General features: G+C 46.4%; 1 protein-coding gene across 1 annotated transcript; it reads right to left on the bottom strand.

The window, feature by feature from the left end:
* Positions 1 to 4,228: 4,228 nt before the first annotated feature.
* LOC112266291 (kinesin heavy chain) lies at positions 4,229 to 11,073 on the bottom strand (the record flags this gene model as incomplete). Its single annotated transcript, XM_042313652.1, is given in 11 exon segments — positions 4,229 to 5,337; positions 5,447 to 5,663; positions 6,535 to 6,639; positions 7,489 to 7,560; positions 7,918 to 8,080; positions 9,372 to 9,481; positions 9,622 to 9,698; positions 9,783 to 9,900; positions 10,102 to 10,299; positions 10,557 to 10,703; positions 10,954 to 11,073. Coding segments are annotated over 11 exon segments (1,425 nt in total), but the record flags the coding sequence as incomplete, so codon positions are not given.
* Between the last annotated feature and the right edge of the window lie 1,105 nt (positions 11,074 to 12,178).

The raw sequence follows: 12,178 nt of genomic DNA, 5'->3' as shown, positions 1-12,178 counted from the left end.
CAGTCAGTTAGTAGTCTGTTATGAACAGATCAGTCAGTTAGTAGTCTGTTATGAACAGATCAGTCAGTCTGTTATGAACAGATCAGTCAGTCTGTTATGAACAGATCAGTCAGTTAGTAGTCTGTTATGAACAGATCAGTCTGTTATGAACAGATCAGTCAGCTAGTAGTCTGTTATGAACAGATCAGTCAGTTAGTAGTCTGTAATGAACAGATCAGTCAGTTAGTAGTCTGTTATGAACAGATCAGTCAGTTAGTAGTCTGTTATGAACAGATCAGTCAGTTAGTCTGTTATGAACAGATCAGTCAGTTAGTAGTCTGTTATGAACAGATCAGTCAGTTAGTCTGTTATGAACAGATCAGTCAGTTAGTAGTCTGTTATGAACAGATCAGTCAGTTAGTAGTCTGTAATGAACAGTCAGTCAGTTAGTAGTCTGTTATGAACAGATCAGTCAGTTAGTCTGTTATGGACAGATCAGTCAGTTAGTAGTCTGTAATGAACAGATCAGTCAGTTAGTAGTCTGTAATGAACAGATCAGTCAGTTAGTCTGTCATGAACAGATCAGTCAGTTAGTCTGTTATGAACAGATCAGTCAGTTAGTCTGTTATGAACAGATCAGTCAGTCAGTCTGTTATGAACAGATCAGTCAGTCTGTTATGAACAGATCAGTCAGTTCAGTCTGTTATGGACAACAGTCAGTCTGTTATGATTCAGTCTATTCAACAGATCAGTGACTTCATCTGTTGGTCTATTCACACCACTGACTGTCTGTAGACCTGAACATGAACATGGGAGAGGGATTTAAATCCAGAGCCTATTAGTAAATGATTCATTAACATACAAGTAACCTGTGCAGGTGTGTCGGGTTAGATGTTCTCTACGGACCAATGAGGGGTTAGATGTTCTCTACGGACCAATGAGGGGTTAGATGTTCTCTACGGACCAATGAGCGGTACAGTACAGAGCAGAGCCTGGATTTCATTTGGCTACAACAGAATACAGTGTTTTATTCAGTCTGGATTTCATATGGCTACAACAGAATACAGTGTTTTATTCAGTTCTGGATTTCATATGGCTACAACAGAATACAGTGTTTTATTCAGTTCTGGATTTCATATGGCTACAACAGAATACAGTGTTTAATTCAGTTCTGGATTTCATATGGCTACAACAGAATACAGTGTTTTATTCAGTTCTGGATTTCATATGGCTACAACAGAATACAGTGTTTAATTCAGTTCTGGATTTCATATGGCTACAACAGAATACAGTGTTTTATTCAGTCTGGATTTCATATGGCTACAACAGAATACAGTGTTTTATTCAGTTCTGGATTTCATATGGCTACAACAGAATACAGTGTTTTATTCAGTCTGGATTTCATATGGCTACAACAGAATACAGTGTTTTATTCAGTTCTGGATTTCATATGGCTACAACAGAATACAGTGTTTTATTCAGTTCTGGATTTCATATGGCTACAACAGAATACAGTGTTTAATTCAGTTCTGGATTTCATATGGCTACAACAGAATACAGTGTTTTATTCAGTTCTGGATTTCATATGGCTACAACAGAATACAGTGTTTAATTCAGTTCTGGATTTCATATGGCTACAACAGAATACAGTGTTTAATTCAGTTCTGGATTTCATATGGCTACAACAGAATACAGTGTTTAATTCAGTTCTGGATTTCATATGGCTACAACAGAATACAGTGTTTAATTCAGTTCTGGATTTCATATGGCTACAACAGAATACAGTGTTTTATTCAGTTCTGGATTTCAGTGTTTTAATTCAGTTCTGGATTTCATATGGCTACAACAGAATACAGTGTTTAATTCAGTTCTGGATTTCATATGGCTACAACAGAATACAGTGTTTAATTCAGTTCTGGATTTCATATGGCTACAACAGAATACAGTGTTTAATTCAGTTCTGGATTTCATATGGCTACAACAGAATACAGTGTTTAATTCAGTTCTGGATTTCATATGGCTACAACAGAATACAGTGTTTAATTCAGTTCTGGATTTCATATGGCTACAACAGAATACAGTGTTTTATTCAGTTCTGGATTTCATATGGCTACAACAGAATACAGTGTTTTATTCAGTCTGGATTTCATATGGCTACAACAGAATACAGTGTTTAATTCAGTTCTGGATTTCATATGGCTACAACAGAATACAGTGTTTTATTCAGTTCTGGATTTCATATGGCTACAACAGAATACAGTGTTTTATTCAGTTCTGGATTTCTGGATATGGCTACAACAGAATACAGTGTTTTATTCAGTTCTGGATTTCATATGGCTACAACAGAATACAGTGTTTTATTCAGTTCTGGATTTCATATGGCTACAACAGAATACAGTGTTTTATTCAGTTCTGGATTTCATATGGCTACAACAGAATACAGTGTTTTATTCAGTTCTGGATTTCATATGGCTACAACAGAATACAGTGTTTTATTCAGTTCTGGATTTCATATGGCTACAACAGAATACAGTGTTTTATTCAGTTCTGGATTTCATATGGCTACAACAGAATACAGTGTTTAATTCAGTTCTGGATTTCATATGGCTACAACAAAATACAGTGTGTAATTCAGTTCTGGATTTCATATGGCTACAACAGAATACAGTGTTTAATTCAGTTCTGGATTTCATATGGCTACAACAAAATACAGTGTGTAATTCAGTTCTGGATTTCATATGGCTACAACAGAATACAGTGTTTTATTCAGTTCTGGATTTCATATGGCTACAACAGAATACAGTGTGTAATTCAGTTCTGGATTTCATCACTGTTGAACTTTCAGAGCATGACATTTTTTACCTCCTCCAATGCTGAGTAGATTTGACTGAAGTTTTGTGGTGAACTGCTTGTGTGCTTGTGTGCTGTGTGGACGTGCTGTGTGGACGTGCTGTGTGGACGTGTTGTGTGGACGTGCTGTGTGGACGTGCTGTGTGTGAGAAACAACGACAACACCGAGGAAACTGTGACTGTTATCAACCCTCTATTGACTAAATGAGACCTGCTATGTTAGATAGCAGGTGTTCCACTCCTGGACACATCAGAGCTTGACATCATTCACTCATGTTTCATCAACAAACTAAGAAGCTTGTGTAAACTTGAGTGAAGTTTCAATAAAAACAAAACAGTTTATGTTAAATATCTTTTTTTATTCGCTTCGATTTAAACATTTCAAATGAATTATACACCATGCAGTTAGAATTGTCATGAATCAATCATATTCCTGCTTTTATTTGGAGCCTCCATAAGATCACAGGCAGAGTTCAAAGCAACATCTCAAAGCTCATTTTCCTTGTGGTGCGGTTCCTTCATTGAGGGAACGTCTTACAACACCCCACAGCCATACTACGGTGAGCAGCTATAGGCATGGCGGAGCAAACTGCAACAATGTAACCATTTACAAATGGAACACACGTCTAGAACCTTATGTACATGTATCCAAATCATGCTCTGAGATGATCCAATTAAAAGCATAAGAGAAATGATCAACACATACTTGGGGAATGAATCTCCATTCAGATTCAACATAATTCACTTCCTGGTGACATTTATTTACATGACCTTTACTTCAAATGAGTTTATATTAGGCGAGTCAGTTACGAAGACATGTTTATTTACAATGACAGTTTGGCAAGTGGTGAGAGGCAAGTTCGGTGATAAATAACTAAAACAATTGGAGCCTCATTGTAAAGTAGAAAGCTTACATTACATTTTTTTTAACCAATTTCTCTTTCTGTTAGTGTTTTGGATATAGAGTGTATTGCACTGTTCCCCAGGATCACTGCATGAACATCTCTGATTGGCTGATCAGCATCACTGCATTAGCCTAGCATGGATACAATGCAGTGCACTAAGCTGTCAAACACTGCCCTCTAATGGTGGATATTGAAATCTACCTCACAATTTGAGGCTCTTGGTAAAATTGGGACATTTTGTTGGTCTACGCCCCACGAGTTTCTCAACGCAGTGGTCATTACAATCAGTTGCATAATTGAAATTAAAAAACTGGGTGGTTCGAGCCCTGAATGCTGATTGGCTGACAGTCGTGGTATATCAGAACGTATACCACGGGTATGACAAAACATGTATTTTTACTGCTCTAATTACGTTGGTAACCAGTTTATAATAGCAATAAGGCACCTCAGGGGTTTGTGGTATAGGGCCAATATACCACGGCTAAGGGCTGTGTCCAGACACTCCACGTTGCGTCGTGCCTTAGAACAGCCCTTAGCCGTGGTATATTGGCCACATACCACACCCCCTCGGGCCTTATTGCTTAAATAGAGCACAGCTTGTTTTGTAAGTGAATTAAAACATTTACATTCAAACTTAGCTTATTTTAAGAATAAAGTGTCCCTAAAAGCATAGGTAAACCATGATCAATATGCTTACCAATACAACAGAGCAAAAACAATGTGCTGATCCTAACTGAAGTAAAGGAATATGGTGCAAAACACAGTGCAGGTGGGCGATCATTCCAGTCTGAACTTTGAACTTCTTTAGGTGAACTATCATACATTCCTAATGCAGTCGGAAAAGCAAAGGATTCTTCAACAACAAGTAAAGATCATGTTTACATTACTGTGACTGTCATATGCTATACAATGTGGTTCTTAGTGATGGCATATCACCCTCTGTAATATACATGTAACCATCTATCAGCATACATCTTCCCCTCCAAGACAACACTACAATGAAATATATATGTGCATGTACAATGGAAAAGACAAAGACATACAGTATGTGAAAACTATGAAAGATGCCACAGAGTAGAGTGGAAGGGGGCAGAGGGGTCTTACTCCTAGACCCAGAGGAAGGATAGGAGGATGAGGACAGAGGAGTCTTACTCCTAGACCCAGAGGAAGGACTGGAGGATGAGGGCAGAGGGGTCTTACTCCTAGACCCAGAGGAAGGACTGGAGGATGAGGACAGAGGGGTCTTACTCCTAGACCCAGGGGAAGGACAGGAGGATGAGGACAGAGGGGTCTTACTCCTAGACCCAGAGGAAGGACAGGAGGATGAGGACAGAGGGGTCTTACTCCTAGACCCAGAGGAAGGACTGGAGGATGAGGGCAGAGGGGTCTTACTCCTAGACCCAGGGGAAGGACAAGAGGATGAGGGCAGAGGGGTCTTACTGGGAATGGGACAGTCTGTACCTACCACACATGCACTCGTGACTCAGGGTCTAGATTCTACATGGTTACTTGGTGCTGAGGTTGTAGCTGTGGCTGTAGAGGCCTCCTCCTCTGATGACTGTAGGGGAAGACAGGGGGTGTTGGCCTGGCCGGATGGGCTTAGCTGGAAGACAGAACATAGTCATCAATACAAACACACACTCCACCAACCCACCCTCTTCTCCCTCCCTCCCTCCCTCCCTCCCTCCCTCCCTCCCTCCCTCCCTCCTTACCGATCTGAGCGGAGTTTCCTCTCCTGGCCATGTTCTTGGCCCTGACGACCTCCTTGATGCGGTCCACCTCTAGCTGGTAGCGTTTCCTGTCTCTCATAGCGTTCTCCTTGGCATCCTTCAGCGCATTCTCCAGGGCCTTGACCCGCTCGGCCGTGGCCCGCAGACGCTTCTCCAGCTTGGGAAGCTCACAGCGCAGGTCCGCGTTGTCACGCACCAACTGGGAGGGAGAGGGGGGGACACAGGGAGGGAGGGAGGGAGGAGACAGGGAGGGAGAGGGGGGACACAGGGAGGAAAGGAGGGAGGGAGGGAGACAGGAAGGGAGAGGGGGACACAGGGAGGGGAGGGGGGGGGACACAGGGAGGGAGGGAGGGGGGAGACAGGGAGACAGGGAGGGGGACACAGGGGAAGGGGGAGGGAGGGGGGGGACAGGGAGGGAGGGAGGGGGGGACACAGGGAAGGAGGGAGACAGGGGGGAGACAGGGAGGGAGGGAGGGAGGGAGGGGAGGGAGGGAGGGAGGGAGGGAGGGAGGGAGGGAGGGAGGGAGGGGGAGGGAGGGAGGGAGGGAGGGAAAGGGGGGAGACAGGGAGGGAGAGAAACAGAGATATGAGGGTCAGCTTACGAAGCTTGCAGCGCAGGTCTGCGTTATCATGCACTAACTGGATGGACACTGCCAGAAGGGGGCAGGAATAATAAATCAATCAAATGTATTTATCATTTTGAACAAATCAAACAATCAGACGATACATTTTCTCCACCTGCAAAGATGTACAGTACCTGTTTAATAATGTCCCAGTACAGTACCTGATTAATAATGTCCCAGTACCTTCTTAATAATGTCCCAGTACAGTACCTGATTAATAATGTCCCAGTACAGTACCTGCTTAATAATGTCCCAGTTCAGTACCTGATTAATAATGTCCAGTACAGTACCTGCTTAATAATGTCCCAGTACCTTCTTAATAATGTCCCAGTACAGTACCTGATTAATAATGTCCCTGTACAGTACCTGCTTAATAATGTCCCAGTACAGTACCTGATTAATAATGTCCCTGTACAGTACCTGCTTAATAATGTCCCAGTACAGTACCTGCTTGTGGACTTTAGTGAGTTGCTCCAGGTTATTCTCCAGGAAGGAGATCTTCTGTTTCTGGGCGGCGCTGCCCACTCCATCCTCACAGTCCAGCTCTGCACTCTGAACACAACAGGAGCGAAACATCAGTCAGTCTGTCAACACAAAGCACAGACTATAGACTACAGAGCACAGACTACAGACTACAGAGCACAGACTACACACTACAGACAACTCTGCACTCTGGACATAACAGGAGAGGAGAGAAACATCAGTCAGTCTGTCAACACAAAGCACAGACTACAGAGCACAGACTACACACTACAGAGCACAGACTACACACTACAGAGCACAGACTACACACTACAGAGTCTGACTCACAGAGCACAGACTACAGAGCACAGACTACACACTACAGAGCACAGACTACACACTACAGAGCACAGACTACACACTACAGAGCACAGACTACACACTACAGAGCACAGACTACACACTACAGAGCACAGACTACACACTACAGAGCACAGACTACACACTACAGAGCACAGACTACTGGACACTACAGAGCACAGACTACACACTACAGAGCACAGACTACACACTACAGAGCACAGACTACACACTACAGAGCACAGACTACACACAGACAGAGCACAGACTACTACACTACAGAGCACAGACTACACACTACAGAGCACAGACTACACACTACAGAGCACAGACTACACACTACAGAGCACAGACTACAGACTACAGAGCACAGACTACACACTACAGAGCACAGACTACACACTACAGAGCACAGACTACACACTACAGAGCACAGACTACACACTACAGAGCGCAGACTACAGACTACAGGTCCTCACTGAAAGACAACAGACTACAGACGAGTATCTCTGACATTCTGCAGACAGGTTGGGGCATTCTGATACACAGCCTCTCTTACATGGGAGAATACCTCCTTACCTTCTTGACGCGTGTTGTGAGGTCTTGAACAAAGAGCCTGCGTAGGTTATGAAGAGTCTGCAGCTCTTTGGCCTTTCAAGACAAAACAGAGAGAAGACACACTTGTGCTCAGTGTGAAACGTTGAAATGGACATATATGATGTATTGGTTTATCTGCAAGACTTAGGAAGTGAAGAGCTATAGTCAGCCAGCCAGCCAGCCAGCCAGCCAGTCAGTCAGTCAGTCAGTCAGTCAGTCAGTCAGCCAGCCAGTCAGTCAGTCAGTCAGTCAGTCAGTGAGTCAGCCAGCCAGTGAGTCAGCCAGCCAGCCAGCCAGCCAGCAGTCAGTCAGTCAGTCAGTCAGTGAGTCAGTCAGTCAGACAGTCAGCCAGCCAGCCAGCCAGCCAGCCAGCCAGTCAGTCAGTCATTCAGTCATAGAGCCTTGACGTACCACAGTCTCCTCCAGTCCCTTGAGGTCCTGTCTGGCCTGCTCTCTCTGCTCGTTGAAGATGACCAGCTTCTGGAGCTTCATGTCCTTCTCCTGTTCCTCCACCTTCAGCTTCTCATGGTCAGACATCAGCCTCCTCTGCTCCAGCATCAGGCCCTGGTTCAGACTGGGAGAGACACGGAGGAGGAGAGGGGGAGAGCAGAGGTAGAGGAAAGGTAGGGGAGAGGAGGTAGAGGAGAGGTAGGGGAGAGGTAGGGGAGAGGAAGAGGAGAGGCAGAGGAGGGTAGAGGAGAGGTAGGGGAGAGGTAGAGGAGAGGTAGAGGAGAGGTAGGGGAGAGGGGGAGGGGTAGGGAGAGGTAGGGGAGAGGTAGGGGAGAGGTAGGAGGTAGGGGAGAGGTAGGGAGAGGTAGGAGAGAGGTATAGGAGAGGTAGGAGAGAGGTAGAGGAGAGGTAGGGGAGGGTAGAGGTAGGGGAGAGGTAGGGGAGAGGAGAGGTAGGGGAGGGGAAGAGGAGAGGTAAGGGAGAGGTAGAGGAGAGTTAGGGGAGAGGTAGAGGAGAGGTAGGGGAGGGGTAGGGGGTAGAGGGGTAGAGGAGAGGAGGGAGAGGAGGTAGAGGAGAGGTAGGGGAGAGGTAGAGGAGAGGGTGGGGGAGGGGTAGAGGAGAGGAAGAGGAGAGGTAGGGGAGAGGTAGAGGAGGGTAGAGGAGAGGTAGGGGGGGGGTGGGGGGGGGGTAGAGGAGAGGTAGAGGAGAGGTAGGGGGAGGGGGGAGAGGTGGGGGGGAGGGGTAGAGGAGAGGTAGAGGAGGGGTGGGGGGGGGGGTAGAGGAGAGGTAGAGGAGAGGTGGGGGAGGGGTAGAGGAGAGGTAGGGGAGGGGTGGGGGGTAGGGGTAGGGAGAGGTAGAGGAGAGGAAAGGTAGGGGAGAGGTAGGGGAGGGGTAGGGGAGAGGTAGAGGAGAGGAAGAGGAGAGGTAGAGGAGAGGGTGAAAAGGAGAGAAAAGACTAAGTTATAGAGGCTTTATGGAGCTTTATAAGGCCTATATAGATGCTTCAGATGTAATGACCTTTATACCACCTTTCATTTAGTACTGCATTATGACAGCTTGTAAAGAATTTGTGAAGCCGTTATGAATGCCCTATGAAGCCTGAAGCCTTTATGAATGGCCTATGAAGCCTTTATGAATGCCCTATGAAGCCTGAAGCCTTTATGAATGCCCTATGAAGCCTTTATGAATGCCCTATGAAGCCTGAAGCCTTTATGAATGCCCTATAAAGCCTTTATGAATGCCCTATGAAGCCTTTATGAATGCCCTATGAAGCCTTTACGAATGCCCTATGAAGCCTTTATGAATTCCCTATGAAGCCTTTATAAATGCCCTATGAAGCCTTTATAAATGCCCTAGCAGTTAGAAAAGTGTGGACAAACACAGAGAGTCGCCGGACGGTATATATAGCTTCTCACTCTGTGAGTTCATCCAGCGTCCTCTGTTTGTCATCGATCTCGTCCCTGAGTCGGGCCAGCTGCTTCTGGTGGGCCTCTCTGTGAGCCTCCATCTGCTGTTCTAGAGTCTTCTACAGGATGGACAGGAGGACGGATCAGAGGACACACACAGAAGACACACACACGGGTAAATCTAATCTGTTTCTCCAACAGAATAATCATCCTACTTCCAGATCCACCTTGTGGACGTCTTAATCCCAGGTTTAATCACCTTAACCTCCTCTTCACCCTCCAGTCTACTGACGTGCTCCTTCTCCGTGTCCACCACTGACACCTCGTGCATTTTCTCTGAAGAACAACAATGTGAAGCATGTTATAAAGGAAGCAGTGGTGTGGATAGAGGGGACGTGTAGAGGGAGTCGTGCGTCTCACCCTGAGCGTGCATCTTGGCCAGCTCCTCAGTCAGAGCGTCCTGACTCTCCTCCAGCTGTCTCTTCTTCTGTTCCATGTTCTGCATGTAGTCTGTCAGGGACTTGATCTTGGCCTGGTGCTGCAGCACAACACACCAACACCGGGTCAGCACTTCTAAACCTTCCCTGTTGTCACACCTACTGAACACAGCCCTGGTTGGCCGTTTTGTACGACTTTAGCAGAGAGTGAAAAGATATTCAGAGACTCAACGTAGGACAATGAAAGTGCATTTCTGCATCGGCCTTTAGACGCTTCACAATTAACCTGGCCCCTCTGTTACCTGGGAGATGAGCAGCTGACAGGAAGCCAGCTCCTTCTCGTTGGCGGCCATCTTGCGTGAGGTGTCACCCTGGGAGCTTTCCAGCTGCTTGGAGCGGTTCACCAGAGACTTGACCTCTGACCTCATCTTACTGATGTAGAGACGGGTCATGGTGAACTCTTCCTCAATCACTCCACCGTTACCGTTCCCCTCAGCCATCTAGACAGGAAACAGAAGACTGCATATAAAGCCTGGGGGATGAACAGTAGGATTAGAACAGTCCAGGAGGAAGATATACTGTTAGGAAACTAAAGAGCATCAACTCTGACTCATGTTGTATGTTGTGGAGAGGTTTGCTAGCTACACAGGTCAACCATGTTACAACCCGTTAAGTTAACAGGACTGTTGTGAATGGGTCTGTTTGTATTTGGTTCGGTGTGTGTGTCTATGTGTATCTGCTGTGTAGGTCCCCTCACCACCTTGATGTCGCTGGTGCCCATGGTGGCTCCTATCTCACTGAGGTCTCTGAGCAGCAGGTGGAGGATCTCTGCAGCTCTCTTCTTCTGGTGTCCACTGAGCTCCTGGAGCGTGGTCAGCTCCATCTGAACTGACAACAGGACCGTCTGGGGAACACACATCAGTCACATGCCAGTTGTCCTTCACCGCATCATTAAGGACCCTCTATATGGTTCTAGTACCTCATCTATCCACAGGGGGAACTTGGGAAGACTCATTAGAACATAGGTATATGGATCACTCACACATCAGGGGGTACCTCGGCAGAATAAAATGTCATTAAGGGTGCAGTAAACCCCATAATAAGCTGAACTGCTCTAGGCCCTTCTATCCCTCCCATCATGCCCAGAGACCCACAGTCCTCTGCTGCAGCTCCTCCTGCAGCTGTTGGTTGGCCTGGCTCCTGTCCTCCACCTCCTGGCTCTTCTGGTCATAGTTCACAGCCAGCTCCTCCAACGCCTGCAGCACCTCCTTCACCTAGAGCCATAAGAACATAATGATGAACATCTAGTCAAATGGCTACCCAGACTATTCACATCTCCCCTCCCCCCACCACTGCCACTCTCTGTTGTCATCGATGCATAGTCACTTTAATTAACTCTGTACATACTACCTCAACTAACCGGTGCCCCTGAACATTGACTGTACCGGTACCCCCTGTATATAGCCTCCACATTGACTCTGTACCAGTACCCCCTGTATATAGCCTCCACATTGACTCTGTACCGGTACCCCCTGTATATAGCCTCCACATTGACTCTGTACCGGTACCCCCTGTATATAGCCTCCACATTGACTCTGTACCGGTACCCCCTGTATATAGCCTCCACATTGACTCTGTACCGGTACCCCCTGTATAGCCTCCACATTAACTCTGTACATACTACCTCAACTAACCGGTGCCCCTGCACATTGACTGTCCCGGTACCCCCTGTATATAGCCTCCACATTGACTCTGTACCGGCTCCCCCCTGTATATAGCCTCCACATTAACTCTGTACATACTACCTCAACTAACCGGTGCCCCTGCACATTGACTGTACCGGCTCCCCCCTGTATATAGCCTCCACATTGACTCTGTACCGGTACCCCCTGTATATAGCCTCCACATTAACTCTGTACCAGTACCCCCTGTATATAGCCTCCACATTGACTCTGTCCCCCCTGGTACCCCCATTATATAGCCTCCACATTGACTCTGTACCGGCTCCCCCTGTATATAGCCTCCACATTGACTCTGTACCGGTACCCCCTGTATATAGCCTCCACATTAACTCTGTACATATATCCTCCACATTAACTCTGTACATACTACCTCAACTAACCGGTGCCCCTGCACATTGACTGTCCCGGTACCCCCTGTATATAGCCTCCACATTGACTCTGTACCGGCTCCCCCTGTATATAGCCTCCACATTGACTCTGTACCGGCTCCCCCTGTATATATCCTCCACATTAACTCTGTACATACTACCTCAACTAACCGGTGCCCCTGCACATTGACTGTCCCGGTACCCCTGTATATAGCCTCCACATTGACTCTGTACCGGCTCCCCCTGTATATAGCCTCCACATTGACTCT

This window comes from Oncorhynchus tshawytscha, unplaced genomic scaffold (assembly GCF_018296145.1).
Source record: "Oncorhynchus tshawytscha isolate Ot180627B unplaced genomic scaffold, Otsh_v2.0 Un_contig_11569_pilon_pilon, whole genome shotgun sequence".
Classification (NCBI taxonomy): Eukaryota; Metazoa; Chordata; class Actinopteri; order Salmoniformes; family Salmonidae; genus Oncorhynchus; species Oncorhynchus tshawytscha.
This window is presented reverse-complemented; position numbering and strand designations above follow the sequence as displayed.